Source organism: Notolabrus celidotus, chromosome 19, assembly GCF_009762535.1.
Source record: "Notolabrus celidotus isolate fNotCel1 chromosome 19, fNotCel1.pri, whole genome shotgun sequence".
NCBI classification, from domain to species: domain Eukaryota; kingdom Metazoa; phylum Chordata; class Actinopteri; order Labriformes; family Labridae; genus Notolabrus; species Notolabrus celidotus.
In genome coordinates this window covers 5861784-5888673 of record NC_048290.1, presented here as the reverse complement: position 1 = coordinate 5888673, position 26890 = coordinate 5861784, and the positions used below count along the sequence as shown (strand labels likewise).

General features: G+C 40.8%; 1 protein-coding gene across 1 annotated transcript; it reads left to right on the top strand.

The window, feature by feature from the left end:
• The first annotated feature begins 5328 nt into the window (after positions 1-5328).
• enc1 (ectodermal-neural cortex 1) lies at positions 5329-26489 on the top strand. The gene is made up of 3 exons (XM_034710323.1): positions 5329-5781; positions 13998-15812; positions 22976-26489. The coding sequence occupies exon 2, from the start codon at positions 14004-14006 to the stop codon at positions 15777-15779; it is 1776 nt and encodes a 591-aa protein (XP_034566214.1). The 5' UTR covers positions 5329-5781; positions 13998-14003; the 3' UTR covers positions 15780-15812; positions 22976-26489.
• The last annotated feature ends 401 nt before the right edge of the window (positions 26490-26890 follow it).

The window sequence follows — 26890 nt, the reverse complement described above, 5'->3', positions numbered from 1 at the left end:
GCGGAAGTCAGTGTTGTGGAAATATTTAAAGGGACAGTACAACCCAAGCTGCTGGGATTTAGACTGCATTAGACCACATTTACTTTTTGTCCCAGCATAGAAAGAGACAATCAAGGCAAAAAAAATACAAGGACTACATAGAAAAGCTAATGATAACAGACTATGATAAATTGTATGACTATATTGGTCTTTATAGTTTTTATTTAAAGGCACTATGAGGAGTTTGTAACTGGCTGAGAAACAGACTGAAACTGATACTGATGCTTCTTTATGACCCTCAAAAGCAAACAAGACCATCCACAACAACACTGACACCTTATCTGTTGTCATTTTTAATGCCTGAAACTGTTCTGAGGGGGTAGGTATCAGATCAGATGACTGACATCTTGCTTTAGAAACATCCTTTTTGGCTGTTTTCATGGCAAATAATCACACCGTGTGATAAATCTGTATGTTAAACGCAACAGGATGCGATTATTGTCTGAAGACACAAATTTTGCATGTACAGGACAAGAGATGAGAGGTATCACTTTGTCCACAAGGCGGCGCCAAAATCGATACAAACCAAAAGTTCCTCACAGCAGCTTTAAACATTGCCATCACTTAATTTTATATATATTTTTAACATTATTTGCACGAAATTAATTGTTCTTCAATGCATTGATTAGTGAGAGCTCCTATGTAGAGGTTTTACCTGGTTATGGACAGGGGCGTGTGCAGACTTTTTAGATTGGGTTGGCCCAACTAGGGCACATAGGTAGGGGTGGCCATGGTGTGTGTGTGTACAAAGAGGCAACCTCTGGTCTAAAAATATGAGTCCAATGCAGAAGTGCTAAAAAACTGCAGTTCATCAAGGATCCGCTTGAGGCTGGCTCCAGAAGTACCGGAAACCACATACACACCAATTCAAAAAAGACGATCTTTACAGCAGAAATAAACATGTTTACAGCCTGCTACAAAAAATGAGTGTAGTCTGGATAGCTCATTTCTCGATCGGCACACACTGTAGGGGGGGTGAATTTTTTCATAACGCAGCAATTTCAAAGATAGTGGGATTACGAGTCTTCCAATGAGAGGCACAGCTGACTTGATTGACAGGCGGGAACACTGTAGCTGTTGGCTAGGAGGCTCAAAGCCCGCCTCTTTACGTCACAATCGCTCGACAGCAGCAATATGGCTGCCGCCGACGATATGCCTCAAAACAGCGCTTCAGAAACAGATGGGTGACATCACGGATGCTACGTCCATATTTTATACAGTCTATGGTTGAGCTGCTTAATACAACATGTGATGTATAGTTAATTTTCACAGGTGTTATGTTGTACACTAAATTGTCAGTATTACTTTTACTATTATTGTTATTTATTTATTTATTTATTTCAAGGGGCAGTGCATATTAATTCAAATTTCTGTGTAGAAAGCATGTAAATATGCTAGAGTTAGCTAAAACAAACGATAAAGATAATTAACAGATGTAAACAGTGCATGATAGCATGAAAATGAAAAGAACAATACATCACAAGAGCATTTATAAGTTACACAAAAGTGTAAATAAGTGCATTAAAATGCCATTCAGCATAATAGAGAATTATGTCCCAAATAAACATGGACAAGCTAAAATGCATACATTAAACCCATTTAATAGATGGTCAATATTCCCGTCTATTGTTGCTTGTTGGGCTTGAGTTTGCAATGCTATGTTTTATTTTATTTCTGAAGATTGTAGTACCTTTGAGGTTATTCTAGAGAACTGTCAATTAAGTAAAACATGTTGTTGGACGTTGTTTCCATACATTTTACAGATTTTTAAAATGAAAAACTGAATAATATATTTTACACTTCTCTCCAGAGTGAGGCATATACACATTATGGCTAATTTGCTCCATACTTAAGGTTAATTTTTCAAATATGTTGTATAGACAATACATATAATCAAGATTGAATATAAACAGTTGCATCAGTGCCACCATTAGGGCTTTTAACACAATACAATATGAGGAAGTTTGTCATACATGCAAGTTTTACCAATGATTTGTAATCTCAAAAACAAGAGGTCCTAATCTAGTCAAGTCTACTGTAGTCTAGTGTCTGTTTCCAGGCATGTCAGCCTTCAAAGTTTATTCCAAAGAGCATTTTGTCCACTAGATGTCTCTCTTGTCATATTTATGAATCCACTCCCTGTCTTCCTTCAAATTTTTTCTTTACAGCTAAACACACTCTCAGGAACATAGTGCTGTGTTGTTTTTAATATAAAGTTGCTGTAATTATAGTTATAATGTAATTTCCTCCATGGTACAAACAGTTGATGGGAAAAGAAACTGGATGTGAGTGTGTAACCGCTCACATCACCACAACATAAGTACAGCGCACATAAAAACAAACAAAATAATGAGAAGATGTCCTCGAGGGTCCACTGAAGACTTTAGTCACAGTCTGAAGTACAGAAAACAAGCCGCACTGATGTGACTCACACAATGACCCGGGTTAAAATTGGACGTCCTGTTCCCGTTCCTGCTACCCCGACCAGAAACCACAATGTCTTTATAATCCTATAGGACTTACATTGTTCCTATGTGAACTGTGAGCGAGTCAGACAGTATGGTTTATCATATAGGGTGTTGTTTTGGGTGTTTTTATTATGAGTATGACTCATTAAAGCACAATACAAAGAATAAATGTACTTTTCTTCATGCTGTCTGATCACAACGTTGGATTTTCTTCAGGTATAAACTATCACCTGAAAACAATTGGACATAGTTATGATTCAGCAGCTCCTGTTGAAAATTATACTTTAATTTAACACCAGACCAGACATACCAGATAAACATCTGACACACTGTGTTAGCTGTACCAGGTGGCATGGGTATAAACGTTGACGCATTGTCCTCGTCTCTCTAATGTTACATTCCAGCTCTGTTCAGATTTGATGTCACTGGTTGCTTTTCATTATATGAATGCTGCACTGTCAGGAGATACATCACCAGGGGCGCTACCTTCTAGGAACTGAAGAGGCCTTTTCCACACATGGAAACAAGGACTTAAATTAGTTTCAGTTACAGAGAAACATGAACTTGTTTGGTCTTACACTAACTTAACATTTAATTTTAGTCAGGGTAAATGACTGAAAGTAAAACATTAACTCAAAACAACTCATGGTTACAGGATCAGCTGACTACAATATCACTTATTACACAGTTTTAATTTGTGAACAAAATTAAACTTCTTTTTTTTTGTATTTACTGTAATGGGTGATGTCTTACATTGAAACACATTACAGAAAAATAACAATAAGACCATAGAGGTAATCCTTACCACCATCATGATCTGTTGTGATTTACCAAACTGACATCAGCCATGAACATGGATGCAGTCTCTTGAAGGCCAAAGATGGGGGGTGCCATATTGGAAATGCTGACTCAACTTTTGATTAAAAAACAGGTACAGAGGTGGATCTGAGACAGGCTTTAGGCTCCTGGAAGACAGCTGCGATGCATCCACCTGTCAGTCAGCAACAGCCATTTCTCTATTAATGCAAATGTATGCATAACTCCTACCTGTTATGTCATCTCAATGGATGCATTATAAAAAGAAAAATCACTCAAGTACTTTGTGTATGATTTAAAGAAATAATCCAAATGCCAAAATATGTATTTTGAACCATGCCGGCTGTAAACATGTTTGTTTAATGTTTGGCATTTTTAACATGGGCTCTAATGGGGATTCTTTGGCTTTTGCAGCCTGCCTCAAGCACTTGAAGAGCTACAGTGTTTTGCACTTCTGCACATTGGCTTCATTTTTCAGCACCAGTGGGGTTACTGCTTGAAAATAAACACAGGGTACATTATCAGCTAGCGCAATAAAATCAGAAGTTAGTTCTCTTTGGAGCTATTCATATAATGATTTAGGGATAACATGTTCTTTTGTGAAGAGATCGTATTGATTTTTCTTCCTGCTGCGGTTAAGTACAGGCTGGAAAGACAATCCAGATTTTGTCTCCAGTCAAAGAAGTACTCTCTGACAAGTAAACTTGACGTCTTTTGTACTCTGTTTAAAGCTCCTGTAAGGAACTTTTGATTGGTCCATTATGGCACCCCTTGTTGACAAAGCTATATCTCTTATGTCCATCAGATCCATCATGATCCATAAAAAACTTTAGTTGCAGATCTTTCTAGGTCTTCATAAACCATTCATCATCTCACAACCCCTCAAATGTATCTTCTGACCCCTTGGAGGAGCCATCAACCTTAAAACTGAACACCATCTGACCAGAATTAAGTCAACTTTATTTATATAGCACATTAAAAAACAACCAATATTGACCAAGAGTGCTTTACAAGGTAAAAAGTGCAAGAAAAAACACAGACTTTAGTGCTCCAGCTGGAGTCTGGACATGGAAAAGTTCTGCTAATTTAAGGCTGTGCTGATCCACTACAGGGCTTAAAAGTCAACAACATTTTAAAACCGAAGCAGATTCAGAATCGATAAAAAAACTATTCTGTACTTTCACTGGAGTTTAAGATTTGAGGTCTTCTTGTGCCAGAGCCTCAGAGTAACTAATGGAAGTAGGTTCAAACACTGTAGAGTAGTGGAAAGCTTCTTCACCTCTGAGATGTTGTGAGGAGGAGGAGGAGGAGGTATAAAGCATTTTTGGAGAAGATAGAAATTCTCAAGTGACACAAAACTCAGCTAGAATGTTTTTCTTTACACGGTTTGGTGCAGAGCAAGTGTGACCTTTGACCCCAGAGGTCAGAACTAGCAGAATTTGACCAGTTGTTAACAACACTTTGAGTCCAATCATAAATACGCTTCAGCAGAAAGAATTTGAAACCACTGGGGATGTGTGGGAAGACTGACTCTCTCTCTCTCTCTCTCTCTCTCTCTCTCTCTCTCTCTCTCTCTCTCTCTCTCTCTCTCTCTCTCTCTCAATTCAATTCAATTCAATTCAAAGGGCTTTATTAGCATGGAAAACATACGTAATCATTGCTAAAAGCTTAAAAAGAAATAGAACACAAAATTACAAACAATTACAGTATAATAAGATTCAATGTTAAACTAACAGAGCTGTATAGAAGTATAGAAGAAAGAAAATATATGAATAATAAAGATAATAAAATAATAAAAATAAAAATAAGAATACTAACAACAACAACAACAAAAAATAATAATCTCTATAATAATAATAATAATAATAATAATAATAATAATAATAAATACAAATAATCTCTCTCTCTCTCTCTCTCTCTCTCTCTCTCTCTCTCTCTCTCTCTCTCACACACACACACACACACACACAAACACACACACACACACACACACACACACACACACACACACACACACACACACACACACACACACACTCACTCTTCATTTCCTGCGGGGTGACGGTCCTCCCCCTCTCCCTGTAAACACACCCACAGCCTCCAGTGAGAGGAGCACTGGGAGCGCAGGAGGAGGACCGTCACTGAGGAGCAGAGCTGCGACGCACGAGCAACGCCTCCACACACCTCCGCGCATCCTTTTACGCTGAACCCTGTCTATTCTCTCACGTTTAAAATCAACTCCAGGAGAGAATTTTTTTTTGCAGAGAATCAAGTGTCTAGCTCGTTATCCGGGGGTACAAAACGTCCCCACACTGTCCGAGTTTACGCCAGCATTTTCGGGAATACGCGCGGAGTTGTTCGCACTCCCCGGGCGCAGGCTTGCATCGTGGCTCTTCCAGAAGTGGCATGTTCGAGGGATACCACGGGCACTATTGAACTCCTGCTTTCACCCAAAGAGGTAAGTTCAACTCTAAAAACCCACCTTGACATGCTGATCTTTAAATATCTTTATGGGTGACAACCGCTGCGTGCTTTTCTGAACACCTGATGATGGAAACTCCAAACCAAAGCGCACAGAGAACACACAGGATTCTCACTGACACCCATTCATTCTAGCAACATGATCTTATTCCTACAATGTGGCCATTAAATGTATCATATTTTTACTATTGTTGCTCCAAATGTCCTCTCTGTGCGTCTTGTCCCTGCATTCTGGAGATGTTTAACATATTTTAAAGGCAACATCAGGTGTGCCATGCTCCTCTTGGGGATGTTTGGTCATTGGCAGCTGTTTCACACTGACAGGAATTTCCTTGTAACCTCGCTCAGATATGTGTGGAGAGCTGACTTGGAACCATAAATTAGAGATTCAAACAGATGCAGACGCACAGATCAATACCCCCTCTCTCTCTTGTCCTCTTGTTTGCATCTAGTTGAATATTTCTCTCTGCCGAGCAGCAGATGTACAGAAGAGGCTCAGAGAAATGTTGGTGGTGTTTACTTTTGAAGTCGCTCCCTCCCATCCCTCTTCCTGCATGAGTCTCTGGTTGACTGTGAACACCTGGCAATGATTTTAAACAGACTGAGAGGCAGCCCAGGCCCTCAGATATAGAGAGCTGTGTGCGTGTGCATGCCTCTCTGCTGTGTGTGAGTCCTCAGTGTGGCATGTTTGTGCTTTCTGGATCTGTTTTCTGTGAGGGGACAAAGTTGACATCTCTTAAAGGTGTCCAGCTCTGGCTTTCACCCTTACTCTGATTGCATATTTTCTTCCTGTGTCAAAGACTGCGCAGTGTATGGGATCAAAGTGGTGTGAGTTAGGGCTCAAACTCCTCTTCATTATCAGGGAGTCTGCTGAAAAGTCTGTGGATTGATAGGTAAACTGTTGAATCTGCAATATCTTTGTTAAACAAAGCTTATCACTGGTTCATAGAGCTTAATGTGTCATCTTCAAACAGCTTGTTGTGTCTGGCAAACAGTCCACAACCCACATGCAGTCAGGTCACTGTGATCTGATTCAAAGAAAAGCTGCAAATCATCACAAATTAAAGTAGCTGGAGCAGATAGTGTGCTTTGTTTTACATTGAATGGATGTTCAGTCAAATGTCTGAAAATATCTGTATTAGTTGTCTGTCCATCATAAAGGGGATGTTAGTGTTTTGGATGAGACTCACTCCATAGCATCGTTTCCCTCTTTCATTGAGGAGTTCCAGTGAGAATTTATGGACAATTGTTATGCAGAAATCCTTTACTGCGCTGTAACACCTCCCATCGTTCACATCTCACTCTCACATAATGACTCACACTTCCAGCCAGTTATTGTCCATCGTAAATGATATACAAACTGCTGACAATGTTTACTTCTTCACTCTTATCAAGCCTTGCATCCGGCAGTGTGGCACTCCTGGAATGAGGAAGTAATTTATTTGTTGTCATTAAGAGCAGAATTAGGACAGTCAGTCAGCTCCAACTGGTTAATTGGTTGAGGCAAAAGGTCTCAAACTTGTATTAACTTTTCACCACTTAAGACTAAAAATAAAATATCAGATTTTTTACTCATCAAATTCAGTTTTATTCTTTTACTTCTGGAAAAAAAAGACAAAGAAATGACTCCAAACAAGTTTTAAGCTCTTAGATGATTAACTCAACTTTCTGGTCATCAGGAGAGTAAGCTGTTTTGAGGCAGACACTTTCAGAGTCCAATCATTGCAGATTAAATCCTTGACCGTCAAACTCATGCAAGGCTGAATGGTTCCACTGGACTGCATGTGTGGTAGTGCACAGTTGTACAGATGAAGCAGGGCAACTTCAGCGAAAGAGTCCATACCTGGGGTCAATAGTTTTAAGCATGTGGATAAACCCAAGCTTTTCCACTGTGTATACGGGCACCATCATCAGTGATCGCTTTCCACTGTGTTCTTTTCTTGTCATACGCAATGTTAAAATGATTCCGCTAATGGAAGAATGTTGGCTGCTTTTTAACGGTTGTTTGTTCGCTGTAGCGATCTTGTGCATCTCCCAGTGAGACACATTTCTGTGACTCAGCTACATGCCTCTGTTTTAAGATGTTGAAATAAATTGGTCGTGCTGCTGCCTTTAGTTGCAACAGTCCTTGAAGAAACTTTGCAGTGGACCGTGGTTTGTTCAAAGTCTGACGCTGCAAAATGGAACCAGTTCCAAACGACTGATGAGAGCATCAGGGAAGTGGCGGAGGAAATTCAGAATCTAGTTTTTCATTTTTGAAATATTCCTTAACCATAAACGTAAATAAAAGCCAAGTTTTCTCGATGCTTCACAAATTAGTTTCTTATCTTAAACTGCTTTAGTTCTGCAGATATCAGTTTGATTTATTTTGGATTAATTGGCTAATCCTGGATTGTGTGAGTGGTTGTTTTGTTCAGAGTGCCAGAACAAGTGAAAAATGTCCGTACCAATTCCTGAGGTTGGCATCCTAAAATTGCTTGTTTCTTATTTCTAACAGTCCAAAATGCAATGTTATAAAGCTGCCAGTAAAAGACTAATAAAAGCCTTGTAACCATATGTCTGATAAGCCTGACATCCATCCATATTACACATCAACAAATCGATTATCTCAGCTCTAAGCACTTCTCTCTAAAGTAAGGAAAAGTTTTGAAATACGAGAAGTCATGTCCGCCAGACAGTTGTCAGGAATTTCACGGCAACTTGTTCCCCTCAGGATGTTGACTGAACAGCCAGACTGAAGCAATGATATGATTCGAGTGGTTCTACAGGTTGTTGTAATCTTATTTCCTCAGTAATCCGTGTTTACATGCGGTCAGAGATATATGTGTCAAATACAGCTACACGTCTCAATTACATCTCAGAGTAGAAGAACTGGAAAACAACATTTACCAGAACCAATGTCTGAAATATATTCCACTCCCTCCACTGCACAGATGTTGGGTTCAGGCTCATTAGTAACAATACACAAATTCTCATTTAAATTACAAATATATGAAGACAGGGTTTTCAAGACCTGCAGGCCTGGTGGGTAATCCAGGCTTAATCCTTTAGAATGCAAATTCTATAAGTATCCAGTTTACTCCTCTTCTCTGCTCAGCTCCCCTGCATTCACTGTATGTGTGTGTATGTGTGTGAGTATCATCTGTGGAAATGGCTGTTTGATTAAATGCAAAACTTAGATTATATAAGAAAAACACTCAGAATCCGAATCCGAATCCGAATCAGCTTTATTGGCCAGGTATGCTTGAACACACAAGGAATTTGACTTAGGTAAGCTGTGCTCTCTTTGTACAAGGCATAAGAATAAGGCATACAAATAAAAATAAGTATTGCATAGAGCAGTATGTAATTTATCCATATGAGGTATGAGACCTAAAAAATGATGTGAAAGCTTTGATGTCTTTGATTGTTATAAGTTTGACACTGAGCACATCATCATCAGCGTATCGAGTAAAATTCAGTCTTATATTTCTGTTGGATAAGTTGATCATCTTGATTCAAACTTTTATTTGGAAAATAATCAGAAATATTGTTTTCTTCGGCCATTTTCTAAAAGAGAAAGTATGTCTTTTGAGTTTACTATAATATCTTTACTATGCCCCTTGCAGATACAAATGTCTAGACTAGAGTTCTCATTTAATTCCAGTGCAATACAAATAATTCATATTAATATAATAATGCTTTTGAACAGCTGTTTACAATAAGCCCTGTATGCATTAGAAACTATTGCAAGTGCACTGAAGAATTCCCAATCACCAACAAGCTGAGCAATTACAGAAAAAGCATAGTGAACTTTAGCTGGAGCTCAGCTTTCAACTTGTTTGTTGTGTAGCCATTTTGCATTTTACTGCTTTTTAAACTACTGCCAATGATATTATTTCTCTTTAAAATGTTCCTTAAAATTTGTGAATACTAATTATTTTAGCTAGCATCACACTGTTGTTGTTTGCTAGCATCACATATTAACTCAGCTCAGCCTAGTTTCTTTGCTCCTTAAAGTCAAAGTGTGTTCTCCTGCTTGAAGGCTACTCTTGTATTAATTAGACATTACTGCTAGTACAACAAAGAATTCATTATAAGCTGAGCTATCAGGAATAAGCTGAGTTAATATTTGCGATAGCTCAGCTCATGGTCTTTCTTGATATACCGTTTTTCACTATATTTGCCTTCTTGAATTATCCTTTGTCTGAAGACGAACAATTAGAGCCTTAAACTATGTGAATATTAAACGTTGATTGTTGAAATCTTACTAGCTATGAATAATGTTACACTCTTTTGCTAACGTCACATATTAACTTACCTCAGCTCAGCTTCTTCAATTCTAGCATCAGCCAAAGCGTATACCGCACTGCTATGTAGGCTAAGGCTTTTGAGAACCATTAACAATATTAATATTTTTAGGTGCTAATACATTACTTTACTGAGTTTTGTAAAGGCTAATACTCAATAATTAATTTCTGATACTTGTATCCAAACAACTCTAATCCATCCCATGGGCAGGAGAACATAATACACCCTCATCTGAAATAATCACATCAGTTCTGAATGACTTTATCATGTTCCTGTTGGACTAATCAGAGTGTTTATCTCCCTCAGTGTGTGCTTCAGATTTGGACCACTCAAGGTTATACCCATTAACACGCTAATTATCAGTATATGCAAACCCTCTCCAATTAATTAGGTCTGATTTATTAGGACCACTTCTTCAAACTAAGGCACTTACAAATACTAATTAGAAAACATAAGCTGCAGTATCAGTAGTGTGTGTGAGTATGTGTGTGTGTGTAGGAGGTGACACATGCAGGTGAGAATTGGTTGTTGTAACTCAGCCAGAGGCCAAGAGATGAGGTTCGCAAGTTTTTGTCAGTGCTGGAATGCAATAAATCCTGTTGAACCAATATTGCGGTTGGGTTTGTATTTAATTAAGTTATGCTACCTAATATTTCTTGACAGTTATTGTTAAGAAATGTGGTTAAGGAATCCAGTTCTCTCGAGGAGTTTCATCCATGCTCAAAATACTTCTAAGACAGTGAATCTGAAGACACAAAAGTTGAATTTCAGACCATATTGATACTGAGGAGTACCTAAAAGCAGTAAGGCCAACAGTACTCACCATATTTTATTCCTCTAAACTGTACGTCAAAGGCTGTTCCTTCTTTTGTTTCTTTTAAGGAAGATGTAGTTTCGATATCACTCCAGATTTTTCTTTGATGAGTCATTGGGAAAAGAATAACAAAACTTCCAGTCATGCTGGCCAAGCAAATGTTGGGCTGTAATTTAGCAGAGGTATACCTTGAACTACAAGCTAACATCCTGATGCTATCTTAACTATGTTAAGATGGTGTACATTTGAGAATTTGGACAATCATAAGTTGTGACCCAAAGGATTTCTGTTTTTTGTCACCAGTTGTTCAAGCCCAGAACTTCTTGTTACTCTCTTATCAGGTCTTTAAATTGACTTCATTTCATTCCTGTCTGGCGTGAACACAACATAAGCTTTCTAAATGGCACTTAACACCAACTACAGCAAAGGTGGATGGATATTTAATTTTATTTGCAGGAATTTGGTCATTAGCTAAAATTCTGGACACATTTTTGAACGTCCAGGTGGTGCAAGAAAAACCTAAACTATCAATGGACTTGGACGTTCCATTAGCTAAGACATGGATTTTATATTAGTCACAGACATACTTACTTATCTACATCGTGTCTGTACCTGGTTCCAGTTTTGACCCCAGCGTTTAAGGCTTAGGTTTAACAGCAGTGCCAGTAGTTGTTAAAACATGCTGTAGGTGTTGTTATCCATACTGGTAGCTTCACCAATACACCCAATCTGAGTATCTTGGTACAGGCAAGCTCCTTTGTGTTCTAAGTTAAACTGGAGTTTCATCATGTCCCTGAACGTCTCATTGAGGAACAATGCATTTCTTCTGAAACCACAGAAATGCTTGAGGGACACTGCTCACCACAAGGACCTACTAGCCTTTCATTTTGATGTGCAGGGTTCATACCTGATTATCTTTTCATGAGACAGCATTTGGAGGATTTTTGAGCAGATGATGTAATTTAAAGAAAATTGAAGCTGTCCTCTCCTCCCAGCATATGCGCAGCAGAGAAATTATTTATGACCCCTGGGATCATTTGAACTCTATTTGTCTTGAAGTAATGTTTTATGAAAAATCTATTTCACCACCTGTGGGTTTGTAAAACATTTTCTAACAGACAGAGAGCTCAGCAGTGATTACAAAGAGCTTTAAGGTGAAATTTGGTACCAGAATATTCACAGTTCCTTAAAACACAAATATGCAATGTTTGTGCCATTTTATAACTTAATTTGAAGCTCTAAGGCTCTGCAGGAGGCTGATATTAACCATAGTTGGACACACTGCATACAAATGGGCAGCTTGAGCGTAGCAGCAAGCGTAATGTGTGTTGTCATGCTTGTTTGTACTGATAAAATTCGTCTTCATTGGATTAATTTAACGGAATAATGAGTGTGGCTCTCTGCTGTTAATATAAATGAGAAAACTGCAACACATTAAAACCCAACTCACGCCTGTTTTGAGAGTAAAAAGGCAGATTCGGGGCGGATATATTGATACAATTAGGCTTCTATTTTTCTCTTTAAGATTTGACATTATTCTATTATTTTTGAAATAATTTGGAGAGTCTTTAAACAAACTGAGTCAAAGAATCTGACAGCTGTGTATTTACAGGGTCAGATGAGGACTCAGTACCCCTGGAAATAGAGCGCATGAGGCACTTGACATATCTGGAAATTGGGTGGAATGAAAGCTAGCTCTGAGCGAGGACAAGACAAGGACAGCGAAGATGGGAGCTGTGACTTTCTGGAAGGGGGGAGTGGAGTAAATTCTGTGCATTTCTCAGAGGCTTAAAAAGACTCCTGCTGTCTCTTTCTTTCCTCTCTTCTTAAAGAGCTCTGCAAAGAGACTCTTACATGTAAATTGTGGTATCTCTAAAAGAAGGGGGATTAGTGGTACTTGGGATTGAAATGGAAAAGCCTCCCAGTCTCTGCTTGGAAGACAAGTGTTATCTACTTGACCTTCCTAACTCCCAGAAGTATGCTGTTTTGCAAGTTGTAATCACTAGATCTCTTGCTAAATGTCTCTGTATCTCTCAGGGAGGATTGCAATACTGTCTGAGAAATGCACATCATTTATCACATTATGTTTGAGCTGCAGAATATAATATGTCAGCGTCAATATCACAGTGTGTTCATACACAACAGTTACTGCTGTGTGCACAATTCAATAAGGAAAATGAGGCCTTTTTTAATATCAGAGCTGTCTGCTTTCACTTGACTCAAAGGGAAACAGCATATCCTCTCTGATTGATGTACTTAAGCTGATTTACATGGATGACATCATCCTTTTGCACAAGTCCCAATGCATATTTGCAATGTAAAATAACTGAGCATGCAAATAAATGGTTATGGAAAAGTGTTATTTCTGTACAAAGCACATCACACAAACTGAATCTTGAGGGGGAAAAGCTTGGAAATTAATTTTATAAAGAATACTCGAGGTACTGATAAATTGATGGCAGAAGAGGAGGCTAAAGATCTTCAGTTAATTAAGATAGAGTTCAAATGATAGCATATAACTGCTTAGGAATCCAGTTTCTTTCCTTCTGCCGTGTCCCGACTTCAAACAAACTTGCACGTCGTTACTGAAAGCTTGCCCCCTCTTTACGGGAAACTCATTATTTTGTTGCTAAACTCTCAACTACCACCAAGAGAGTTATAAAATGCTCCTCAACTAGCAGATATAATTGCTGTGAGTCATTCTTTCAACAGAGGACCTTCCCCTTGGGTGTCATCCTGGCACAGCGAAGTCATTCTGTGATTGAATTTCTAAACTATTTGAGATTCTTTCATGGATCTTGAAAAGGACTGAGGCTGTTTGAGAGGCTGTCTTTGCTTTAGGCCAAAGTAAAAAAGCCTCTTTCAGTGACTGGATCAGTTTTATAATGGTAGCAACCTCCGGCGAAAAAAATTAGAAATGATTGTGATGAGTTTATAGACTGAAAAGCAACAAGAATACAGTGTCTGCCCTGAACTACCCACACAGTGACTCACACCAACCATTTACAAAACACATAGAGTCTTGTATAATGTACTTAAAACATGAAATGCATTGAATCAAGATTTTTTTTTCCTCTCTTCTTTTTCAGGATTCAATGAAAATGTCCGTGTGTGTCCATGAGAACAGAAAATCACGAGCCAGCACTGGCTCGATGAACATCTACCTGTTCCACAAGTCCTCCTACGCTGACAGCGTCCTCATGCACCTCAACTCACTGAGGCAGCAACGGCTCTTCACAGATGTCCTGCTCCATGCTGGCAGTCGCTCCTTCCCCTGCCATCGTGCCGTGCTGGCCGCCTGTAGCCGATACTTTGAGGCCATGTTCAGCGGCGGGCTGAGGGAGAGCCAGGCCAGCGAGGTCGACTTCCGAGACTCCATTCATCCAGAGGTTTTAGAGCTCCTGCTGGATTATGCGTACTCGTCACGTGTTGTCATCAACGAAGAGAATGCAGAGTCCTTATTAGAGGCAGGGGACATGCTGGAGTTTCAGGACATCCGAGATGCCTGTGCTGAATTCCTCGAGAGGAACCTCCACCCGTCAAACTGCCTTGGCATGCTGCTGCTGTCCGATGCCCACCAGTGCACCAAGCTGTCAGAGCTCTCCTGGGGCATGTGCCTCAGCAACTTCCCGGCTATTTGCAAGACAGAGGACTTCCTCCAACTGCCCAAAGATATGGTGGTGCAGCTTTTGTCACATGAGGAGCTAGAGACTGAAGATGAGAGACTGGTTTATGAAGCTGCCCTGAACTGGATCAACTATGATTTGGAAAAGAGGCACTGCCACCTTCCAGAACTCCTGAGAACCGTTCGTCTGGCTCTGCTTCCGGCCATCTTTCTGATGGAGAACGTATCCACAGAAGAGCTGATCAACGCCCAGGCCAAGAGCAAGGAGCTTGTGGACGAAGCTATCAGGTGTAAGCTGAAGATCCTGCAAAATGATGGTGTCGTTAACAGTCCATGTGCCAGGCCGAGAAAAACCAGCCATGCTCTCTTCCTTCTGGGTGGGCAGACCTTCATGTGTGACAAGTTATACTTGGTGGACCAGAAAGCCAAAGAGATTATCCCCAAGGCTGACATCCCAAGCCCTCGTAAAGAGTTCAGCGCCTGTGCCATCGGCTGTAAAGTGTACATTACTGGTGGTCGAGGCTCTGAGAATGGCGTGTCCAAAGATGTGTGGGTCTACGACACAGTCCAGGAGGAATGGTCCAAGGCGGCACCAATGCTCATTGCAAGGTTTGGTCATGGTTCTGCTGAGCTGAAACACTGTCTCTACGTTGTAGGAGGTCATACTGCAGCAACTGGCTGCCTTCCAGCCTCTCCATCAGTATCACTCAAACAGGTGGAGCAGTTTGACCCAGTGGCGAACAAGTGGACCATGGTTGCTCCTTTGAGAGAGGGTGTGAGTAATGCAGCAGTGGTCAGCGTCAAACTCAAGCTCTTCGCCTTCGGAGGAACAAGCGTCACCCACGACAAGCTGCCTAAAGTGCAGTGCTACGATCCGCAAGAGAACCGATGGACTGTACCCGCATCCTGCCCGCAACCTTGGCGCTACACCGCCGCTGCTGTGCTTGGAAACCAAATCTTCGTCATGGGTGGGGATACCGAGTTCTCTGCATGCTCAGCCTACAAGTTCAGCAGTGACACCTACCAGTGGACTAAAGTTGGGGATGTAACAGCCAAGCGTATGAGCTGCCAGGCTGTTGCATCGGGGAATAAACTGTATGTGGTGGGTGGGTACTTTGGTACGCAGCGGTGTAAAACTCTGGACTGCTACGACCCCACACTGGATGCTTGGAACAGCATCACTACCGTGCCGTACTCGCTCATCCCCACTGCGTTTGTCAGCACCTGGAAACATCTGCCTGCCTGAGCCCCCCAAAAACCTCCACACCCTTTTCATGAGGTAAGTTTGGAATCTGATGTTTGTTTCTCTGTCTGGCAGGGAAACTCCAATGTTTAAAACTCTCTGTCTGTGCTGCATTGTCATTGATTTTTTAAGAACTGCACATAGGGCACTGATATAGCGCTTCAGACTGTTGTGGGAGGGAAATGGTAAACAGAGGGTGTTTGCTTTCAAGTGTGAGACAGCTGCACCTTCTCCCTTTTTTACAACCAACTTTAAAACATTGTTATTAACTTGCAATTTGATGCATTTCTCCAGTATTTGTTCATTAACTAAATCCACGTGGACTTCTCAGAGTAAGATCTGTTGGCTGATATTACTTTTTCAAGGAGAAACATTTCACTTCTGCAAAATCTCTGTGGCCAGGATCCTTCAAGTCTAGCAAAGATGCATAGTGAAGCAGCATCTTTTAACATAGAAGGAAGTTGAATCATAAATATTACCTGTAAAATGACACACAAATATAACGAAAAGAATCTTAATTTTAAGATCTACCATAAAAGTGAAGGAGAAAACTGTAATGTATTAAACACAAATGCCTTGCAGTTATTTTTGCTACCATGTCAACTTTGCATCTCAATTCCCCAAAAATTGGGTTGCTGTGTACAAGGTAAATAAAAGGCAAGGCAAGGCAGCTTTATTTGTATAGTGCATTTCATACATGAGGGCAACTCAATGTGCTTTACATTAAAACATTAAAAGCATTAGAAACATCCAGACAAGCATAAAAGAGCACAATTAAAATGAAAAATATAATAAAACATAGAAAAGAAAAGGAAGATTAGAAATATATTAAAAGTAAATTTAAAATGTGCATTTAAAGTGAGTTAAAATAAGCTAAGATAGGAAGGCAGTGGCAAATAAAAAAATGCATCGTCATGGTTTGCACATCATCTAAACCGTACAACCAATTAGAAATACTGCAAGGACAACATCAAATATGGAAACTGAAAAACCTTTGTTTTATTGAAAGAATGTGCAAATTTGATCCTGGCAACACATTTCAAAGAAGTTGGAACAGGGGCATATTTATCGTCGTGTTGCATCACCTCTTCTTTTAACAACACTCTGTAAATGTTTGGCAACCAAGGACATCCGTTTCTAAATATTTGAAAGTGAAATGTTGATGTAGGATTCCAGCTGCTCAACAGTTCAGGGCCTCCTCTGTCAAATTCTTTCATTTCATCATGAATAAAATATTTTCAGTGGATGACAAGTTGGGGACTGCAGGCAGGCAGGCAACTTTAGCATCTGCACTCTTCTTCTACAAAAGGCATTGTCAGGATGGCAGCATAATGTGGCTCCAAAACCTGTATATATTGTTCATCTTTATGGTGCCTTCTCAGGTGATCCTACTTTTTAGGTCCCGATACCGATATCGGGCTTTGGTATCTGCCGATACCGATACTAGCCGATCCTTATCCATTATTCCTTAATGTGAGGATAGAATCATGTTTTGGCAACTTCAGGGTTTTCTGACTTGATGGTGAACTGAACCTGGGTTCCAAGTCCTAACCAGAGGGTGGAATCCCTTAATTTCAAGGATCCGGAACAATTAATCCAATAACCTGTCCGTTTTTTCACACTTTGAAACCATCAATAGAAGGTTTCTTGCTTATTTGCAGTCGGCTACAGCTGACGTAAACTTCCTCCTTTGGTCTTCCACTATATTTTTCAGCGCGACTGCTAACGGCCGAAACATTACCGCTGCACATGTTGCAAGTTTCCAGCGGAGTTGTTAGCAAAAGAAGCGTGACATGCAGCTAAACTGCAGAGCCTCTGTAGTTATCCTCCATCATGCTCTACCGGGCAAAAATGCACAGACCGGCCGGCGCTGATGACGTAGGAGGCGCACATGGCTGTTGTAAACACAGAAAAGCATAGAACTGAGATGAATAGATCTGCCATATGGATCGGCACTTTATATCGGCTCCTTGTCACCGATATCCGATCTGGCTTTATGAGTCCGATCTAGCCGATATCCGATACCAGGATCGGATCGGGCATCCCTATAAGCTACCATTACCATGAGCACTTATGCATCCCCAAGCCATCACAGACCTTGACTGTGCACTGATCTCCTCTTTAAAGTGGAGCACATAACATCCACGATTTCCAAAAAGAATTTCAAGTTTTGATTCTTCAGACCACTGGACGGTTTTCTACTTTGCCTCAGTCCATCTTAAATGGGTTCAGGCTCTAAGAAGTCTACATTCAATATTTTAAACAGCTTTTCAACTCTTGGAATTTGGGTTGTACAAGCTGATGCTAACAATCGTAGAAACCAATCATTGATCAGGCACTGAGAGGCTTTTAATGCTTCCCTAAGGCTTTTGGATTTCTGAATAATAGAAATAATGAAAAATAGGCACATTCCTCTGGAAAGGAGGGAGGGAGTATCTGTTGAGGAGGGAGGGTGGGTGAACCGCTGTGGGGGATTGATAGGGGTTTGCGTTAGTTAAGTGAGTTATGTGGCTGTGGGGATGGGCCGAAGGACACAGAGGGTAATTGAAAGAGAATAGGATACTTTTATTGCTCCTGTGGGGGAAATCCCTCTAAGCGGGGAAAAGGAGGTCTGCCAATTAGACAAGCCACACACCAGCAGGCTACAACACCCTGGCGAGGCTAATCCACTCTCAGTCGCCTTGCTTTGATGAGGTTATGGTCTTTACACTGGGTGAGAGGGAGGCAGTCGGGCGACTCACGCCGTGTCGGAAACCATTCATCATCAGTTACAAGCAGAGGTGGCTGAGAGAAGTGGCAGCAGGAGCAAGCAAGGAGGGTGAGTCGTAGGGCTACAGAGAGTGTCAGCGCTCCCTTCCTCTGCTCAGTCAGACACACATCATCCTTCAGAGCGGTGGTCTCGCTCTGAGAATTTACTGTTTAACTCGAGACCGTCTCTTCTACCTCCATCATGTCGTCCTGGCCTCATTCAAACCCTGCTCCCTTTGCTCTGATGGTGAACAGCCCAGACGTATGTGGAGCATGGTTAGTCAGCTGGCAAACCTGAGCTTTCCTCATGCTGCCGGCTCACGATCACATCACATCGCACAATCTCTGCAGCCCACGCTGATGCCCCCCCTCACATACACCATGAAGGCAGTCCTTTCCATCTCGCTGTATTTGATGAAATGGCTGGAGGCCCTAGACTCCTGAGAAAGAAAAGGAGGGAATTAGAGTGACTCCCCAGCTGTCCAGAGCTGCACGGCCTCCAATTTGATTATGCTAGGAAGCAGCTCAGAGCAGCTTCACTGTGAAGTCCCCCTTCTCCACAGGATGAAAAATGTTTTAAGACTCATTATTCCTTTTCTTTTCAGTGACTCATCTCTGAAAGGAAGAGGCTAGACAGAAGGTTTTAACTATCTCTAGGCCAGTGCAACTCTGTGCTCAGGGAGGGAAATAATCCCGCCACTGATTTAATACAGAATTTGTTTTTTGAAGCGCCTGCCTGTCATTGCAAGTGACAGTTTTCTCAGTGAAAATGGTGAAAAATGGGAAGAGATATAAAAGAAAGCCGACTATTTAGGAATGAAAGGGGAATGAAGTATTTCAGACCTCACAGAAGGAGTTTGTAGCTGTGCGAAAAAAAGAAGTTCTCACAGTTTTCTCATGGGGACAACTTGTCTGAGAATCCTCCCTTTATCTTTCTTCTCCTTGGAAAAGCTTAAAGAAGGGTTGAATGAAACCACAAAACCACATAACACAGACTCCATGACTTACTTCCTTGTTGTTTTAAATGTAGCTCTACATTCAGGGTTGCTTTGAGATATTCGGAAGTGTCTCACACACAGAGACACCATTATGAGTAACATGGATCCTATGACTAACCAAATATTCATTCATTGTTTATTTTGCTGAGCCTCCATGTGGGGAATTATTTGAACAAAAATGCAGCTTTTTGGGCGAGGAATGTTAACCTTTAAGCTAAGTGAATGAAAGTCGTATCTCAATGAATGAGTTATATAAGTAACCTGATCAGCTTCATAAGATTCATACGTAATGAAATTCCTGCAAGCTTATTTGCTTCCTTCCTGACAATTAATCTAAATATAAAGCTACAACCAGCTACTCGTTACCTCAGCCTAAACTCAAGGACATTTCTACCCCTGTCAAGAAAATAACATCAGACATAGTCCCCAGTTAAATACAAATAAGTAATCTTATGTTTTTGGTCTTTTTGGGACTTTATGATAGGACAGCTGAAGAGAGACAGGAAATGTGGGAAGCAGAGATTGGAAAGTACATGGTAGCTGTCTGTAATCGAACTGGCAACCTTTGAAACAAGGGCTATAGCCACTGTATGTGGGGCGCTGGTGGCCTAGCGTCCTAAGCGTCCCACATACAGAGGCTATAGTCCTCTGCAACCTCTTCAACAAGGACTATAGCCTCTGTATGTGGGGCGCTGGTGGTCTAGCGTCCTAAGCGTCCCACATACAGAGGCTATACTCCTCTGCAACCTCTTCAACAAGGGCTATAGCCACTGTATGTGGGGTGCTGGTGGCCTAGCGGTCTAAGTGCCCCATATACAGAGGCTATAGTCCTCTGCAACCTCTTCAACAAGGACTATAGCCTCTGTATGTGGGGTGCTGGTGGCCTAGCGGTCTAAGCGCCCCATATACAGAGGCTATAGTCCTCTGCAACCTCTTCAACAAGGACTATAGCCTCTGTATGTGGGGCGCTGGTGGCCTAGCGTTCTCAGCGCCCCACATACAGAGGCTATAGTCCTCTGCAACCTCTTCAACAAGGACTATAGCCTCTGTATGTGGGGCGCTGGTGGCCTAGCGTCCTAAGCGCCCCATATACAGAGGCTATAGTCCTCTGCAACCTCTTCAACAAGGACTATAGCCTCTGTATGTGGGGCGCTGGTGGCCTAGCGTCCTAAGCGTCCCACATACAGAGGCTATAGTCCTCTGCAACCTCTTCAACAAGGACTATAGCCTCTGTATGTGGGGCGCTGGTGGCCTAGCGTCCTAAGCGTCCCACATACAGAGGCTATAGTCCTCTGCAACCTCTTCAACAAGGACTATAGCCTCTGTATGTGGGGCGCTGGTGGCCTAGCGGTCTAAGCACCCAACATACAGAGGCTATAGTCCTCGTTGCAGAGGTTGCCGGTTTGATTCCCGACCACTACCATGTACTTCCCCATCTCTGGGCAAATAAGTAATCTTTATGCTTTAAGCCATAGAAGTATCTGTAAGCTAACCAAAGCCCGCTAACGGTTAGCTATCTTAAACTTGAGCCAATTTGTGCCCCTGTCCAAGAAAACAACAGTATCCTTTAAAATTCAAATATAACTCTTTAGTTGTTTTATAGGACACATATTTTACATTTAACTTGATAATTACTAAAATTAAGAAGTGCTAGTAGAGCTGGCCGCTATGTCTGAAAGCTAGCAAACAACAAACAATATCTTTATTGACTTTTCCATGTACATTGTGCATTACACAGACATATTACGTAATCATTTTGTACAATGCAAAAGTCGTTTTGTGTTATTTTCTCCCAATCAAACAAAACACCCCTTCACACCCACATTCATCTCTCTCTCAAAGTCTGTTAAGTACACAAGACAGAATCTCTATTACATTTAAAGGTGAATAAAGTAAAATATACATCCACATATACAAAAATTTAAGTTACACCAGTTCTCAGCTAGCAAACAACTTAGACTAAACTTCAGGAAACTCATGTTAAAGAAGAAACAAATTGGACATAGCCCCAGCTAAAATCCAACTGTGACATCTCTACCTTTTAAAACATATATTTGTTGGGCTTTTACACCTTTTATTGATAGAGGGAGAGGACAGTGGATAGTGTAGGAAACGGGGAGAGAGTTGGGGAATGACATGAAACCCGGGCCGCCGCTACATGGGTGCGCAACTTAACCAGTAGGCCAAGTCTGCACCTATCTCTCCCCTTTTTAAAGCTTACACATCAAATATATTGTGTTAACAAGCTGCATTTAGAGATTCAAGTAGGTTAGCTTACCTTCAGACAGAGCCCAGCTAGCTGCTTCCCTTTTCCTGCCTTTATGTCAAGTAATCACTTGCTAACTGTAGCTTCATGTCTACTGTGAAAATAGAGTGGTCTCAATCTTCTCTTGTAACTCTCAGCCATGAAGTGAATGAAGTGTAGCCCCAAAATGTCATAAATTTCCTTTAAAATGTTCTGTCGTTTTTATTGAGTACATTTGGGAGAGAGTTTAGCTTAACTGCACCAAAGGAAGAAGAGGGCAAAAGTTAGTCCACTTTGCTTTCCATTACTTTAAAGACAGAGGCAGTGGCATCACCAGGAAAAAAAGCTTTCACTCTTAGCCAAATTGCTACGGGCAAGAAAGTGCTCTTCAGGCTTCACTTATTCACTTAATAGTAAGAGAAAGACCTGTTCCTCCAAAGAGGGATAGCTGATTATATTACATTCATATTAGCTTTGTAGGAAGTCTGTAACCATCTGCGCTGCATGGATAAGTTCAGTAAAAGCTTTAAATATTGAAAGGTCAGAGTGAAATTCTGAGAATAAATCATACTCGTGTGGAAGTATAGTAGGCTGAGGTGGAGAAAAGAAGCTTGACTGCCAGACTGTACTGAGGAAACAGAGTAGGTGGATTCACCAAATCTACGAGCCCAGTAGGAGATGCAGAGTTGTTACAAAAGCAACATTTCTACAACGTGAAATAACGTATTAGCGCCTGAATTTAAGTCTTAAATTCTTGTTTAGACCGTGTCAGAGATGTGTCAGTTAATTTCAATGTTGGCTGCAGTTTATGTGAGTGTTGTATTCGATTAAAAGAAGGGAATAAATTAGAGTCTGAGTCAACACCACAGCACAAAAAAAGCTTTTAAAAGAGACAAATCAGCAGCAGTCTGAAAGAATAATAACGTCACTGCACTGAATTTTGTTACTTTGTAGGTATTGATTTTATTCCATCCATCTCTGTATGCCCCCAACTTCTTAGAGAGAGACAAAAATGATGGGAAATAACATTTCTAGAAGAGGCTTAGGTGATGAAGAAGCATTATGCATGAGCTGTGTTTTCCTAAATATGTCCTATTGTCTTTTGTACTTAAAATAATTCATAAATCGCCTTTAAACCGTTGAGTGCAGGGTTTTTTATAATGCATCTAATTAGCTCTTTTAATGACTCATTCCTTTCTCTCTTTCAGATTTCCCTGTTTTGCATCATCTACTGGACTCCGACTGTGAAGAAGCACACACCATCCTCCTCTAAAAAGAGACACTGGGCAGTGATGTACAGACACCCGCATTCATCTCGACGTTGCAAAGAAACAGATGCAGAAAAACACGTACAGCTGGACACTTTTACTGGAATGATGTCACGTCTCGTCCCTGCGAGGGAGGCGTACAGTTCTGCCGCTCCATGTAAACAAACAAACCGAACACACCGCTGCTTGTTGTTTGAGGCACAGGCTACCGACTGTGCGTACGTGTGGCACATCAGGCTTTCACGCTGCAATATGAGGACTGCGAAAAACATCACACACTTTCCCATTTAGTCATGATCGGCTTGTGAGGGTGTGTATTGACGAGAAAAAAAATACTCTTTTCATGGAGACTGCAATGTATAGCATGATGGATGTTCTATTTAGATGGAAGGAGGGAGAACGCAATGATTGCTGTGCTTATGAACAGAAAGCGACTCTGTTTGACTGAGTTGAGGTGATTTATGAAAGGCACAATGAAGGAGCTAATCTCCCCCTTCTTTCCTCTAATAAGCTCTTTTATCTGACCCTTTTGTTTCTCATTTTTCCTTCCTTCTGAAGACATGCTTTGACACAAGAACAAACCTTTGAGTGCTCCTCTCTTGCTGTCGCTGCGAGCCTCAAGGTGTCGATGACCGACACCAGCTGAGGTTGAGGGTGATAGCGGGGGTCGAGGTGCCTCGGGGTCACGACCTTAAATGTTTGCTGTTTTGCGGCTACGCATTAACGCCCGCTGAGTGCCGGTTAACCAACCCGCTTGCACACAGGGGCAGTATTCAGTGTCAGGATTCAACACTGTCACATTCAGCTGTATGCTTAATGCTGTAATGGACCGGCTGTGCTTCTGTTATTCTGATAAAAGCTGCGGCTCGCTTGCTGAGTCATAGCTGAATCGTTTTTAGAGCATGTCCACTCATAGTGATTCAGTGAAACTGGCATGAACTCTTCTCTGTGCTCGCAGAAATATTGTCACCTTAACCCTAAACTGAGAATTAATCAGTTTATTTTTTAAAAAACTTGCTGCAATGTAGTCTTAATTTATATGACAATGATAACTCTGTTATGTTAATATGTTTAATCCTATTTATTTCTTCTCTGCCTGCATTCTTATGTGAATGTATGTCTGGGTTATGTCATGCATGGCCAGGTGTTGTGTTCTTTTTTAAAATCTCAGTTGGGCTGCATTTTGCACAGTTCAGACTTTCCCAGGTGGAGCTTGTTCTTTTTCAAAATCCTCTCCAAGGATTTTCATTTATGTCAGAGTGTGGATGGAAGAGGAAGGCTGGCTCGGGTTACTGATGTTGTGAAGCCATAAATAAGACTGAATGGGGTTTAAAGTCTAAACCTGAGTTAACACTAAAACTACCAAAAGTCTAAAATTACTAGAATACCCAAAGTTAACCTCTTTTTTAAACATTACTTACATGTGAATTTTAGCATTATGCATAAATTCTGACATTAGATGGATCTCTAATGATTGGATGGGTAATTTAAAAGCCTCTCAATAAGCACTACATTATAGAATCTGTCACTGAAACACATAAACCAGACGCTGATTTAGAGAGTGATTATATTAATCCTTTTTTAAACATATTCTAAAGTTAGAGTAACTTTGGCAGCAGTATCCGGCTTAGTTTTAACTCCTAGATAAGTTAGCCTTGGAGTCACGCCAGTCTTTAAGAGCAATGAACATGGGTTAATTAAAATGATTATGGGCATTTAACAATTAAGATTGTTAAGGCTATTCAATGCAAGATAATTTGGCTTGTCATTCATATTTAAAGAATTAGAATGGTTGATTTATAAGCAGCAGCCTCCGTTTGGTCCAAAAAACTGCAGTTCCCAGAGTGTCCACTGGAGGCTGGCTGCAAAAGTTGAGGAATCCCCATTAACTCTCATGTTAAAATGCCCTTTTTAACAGCTAAATTAAAGATGTTTATAGCCTGGTTAAAAGTAACAGTTTCAGTCTGAATAGCTTATTTCTTCATTTGTATGCAATATTGAATTAGAGTAAGAGTTCTTTGTGGACGCCATTGAGGCTACATCCATGTTGTATGCGGTCTATGGATTTCAGCATTGTAATCTGCATACATGGCAATGAAAATTAAGAGGGCAAATCAACATAAAATCACACATAAGATAGGAAAACAACATGTTGGTATGACAATTTTAATTTGAAACCAAAGTATAAGATTAAATAATAAATAATAAAACACTGTCAGAATGAATAATCAACATATAAAGGGCCATTCAGACCCTTGTAGTTACATGAGTTTATTTTGGCAAAGTTGTAACATGACTGCTTTGGTAGTTTTAGGGTTAAATCCCTCTATTTGGACCAAAATAGGTTCAACACAACAAGAAGGTATGAACCATAAAACCAGATAAGACTGCTGGAATGATGCAGTGTGTGACCCAGTATTTATCAGGGACGTTACACAGCGACCCTGACACGGTGAAGAATGCGACAGTCTCTGCAGCTGTCCCAAGGACAGCTGGAGGACTGTCACATGTGCTAACTTGGCTTCTTAGAGAGTTAACCCTCCCCTTGTCTTCTTCTTCTTCTCCATCAGAATGAGGAAGAGCTGAATCCAGTAAGCTGTGCATTGATAAGGGCAGACACCGCAGTGCTTTTCACCATAGTCTCAATAATGCACATAGTAGAAAAAAAGAAAAAACATTGCAAGTTCCTAAAGACCAAAAAGAGAGAATGTCTTAAAATACTTGCATATTTGTTCACTCTGATCAGTGTTTCTGTCTGTGTGTCTGTCTCTGTGACCTGAGCATTGACGTTCTGCATTTGAATATTAATGTAATCATTGAATTTCAATGTAAGAGGTAATGTTTTGGTAGGATGTGTATATATTTTTCAAATGTCCTTCCTTGTGGCGTCATACATCCAATCAAATCAAATCTGTGGGGATCAGTTTGTAGAAAGAAAAAAAAAAACACTCAGTAAATTCCTGCTCAGCTCCTTAAGCCACCCAAGAGCTCATCCTTTTATTGGCCATTTCCAAAGCCTTCTATAGGGACCCTTGTGGCTCCATAATGTTGACCTCCTCAGACCGCTGAACACAGAGCGGCTGGCTCGACCAATCAGATGCGAGCGTCTCCTTCCCATAGGTCCCAAGTTTCCCCAGCAACAGCGAGTAATGAATGCCCCCTTCAATTTGCACCTAATTGCTGAGTGGCATTTCCCTGTTCCTGCTCCTGCCCTCCTCTTTATCCTGTGTTTTATCTGGAAAATCCAGCTGGCTCACATTGGAGCGCAGAATCTTGCCTCACATGATGATGTAAATTAGACAGAAAAAAATACTGTCAGTGTGCATCAGTTTCATTTGACTGTCATGTAAGAGTTTAATTTCTATTTTTATGGCATTATTTTGTACATGTGATTTTTTTCACAATGTGAAATTCATGGCTAATAAACATAAGAGTTTTTTCCTCTTGACTGGAACATGCTGTCTGTTTGATTTCTCTGGGTTTATTAATGAAAGAAGCAGCTTCAGCGCCGCCTTCTCATTACTGCATGTTTCACATATTTAGGCTGCTCTGGAGTGAAAACAGCAGCCCAAGTGTCCTGAGGTATTTAAGGCAGTATATCATGCGTACGGCTTTTGTTCTGTGGAGGAGGGACTGAAATCATCTTATCTATGCCTCTGGCTCTCTAAGCTTCCTGCACAAGAACAGGCGAAAAACACAGCCAGATACTTTCCCTTTCTCTGTCAAGTCACCTTGGCAACGGCAACCTTTATCTGCAAACTGTGGGGGCTGGAGGAGAACATGAAATCTTAAAAAGCACCTCTCTCCTTTCTACACCTCCCTCCCTCCCTCCCTCCCTTCGTGGCCTTCCTCCCC

Excerpts from the sequence above, each read along its gene's own strand:
- enc1 (XM_034710323.1), top strand. The coding sequence starts at position 14,004 with ATGAAAATGTCCGTGTGTGTCCATGAGAACAGAAAATCACGAGCCAGC.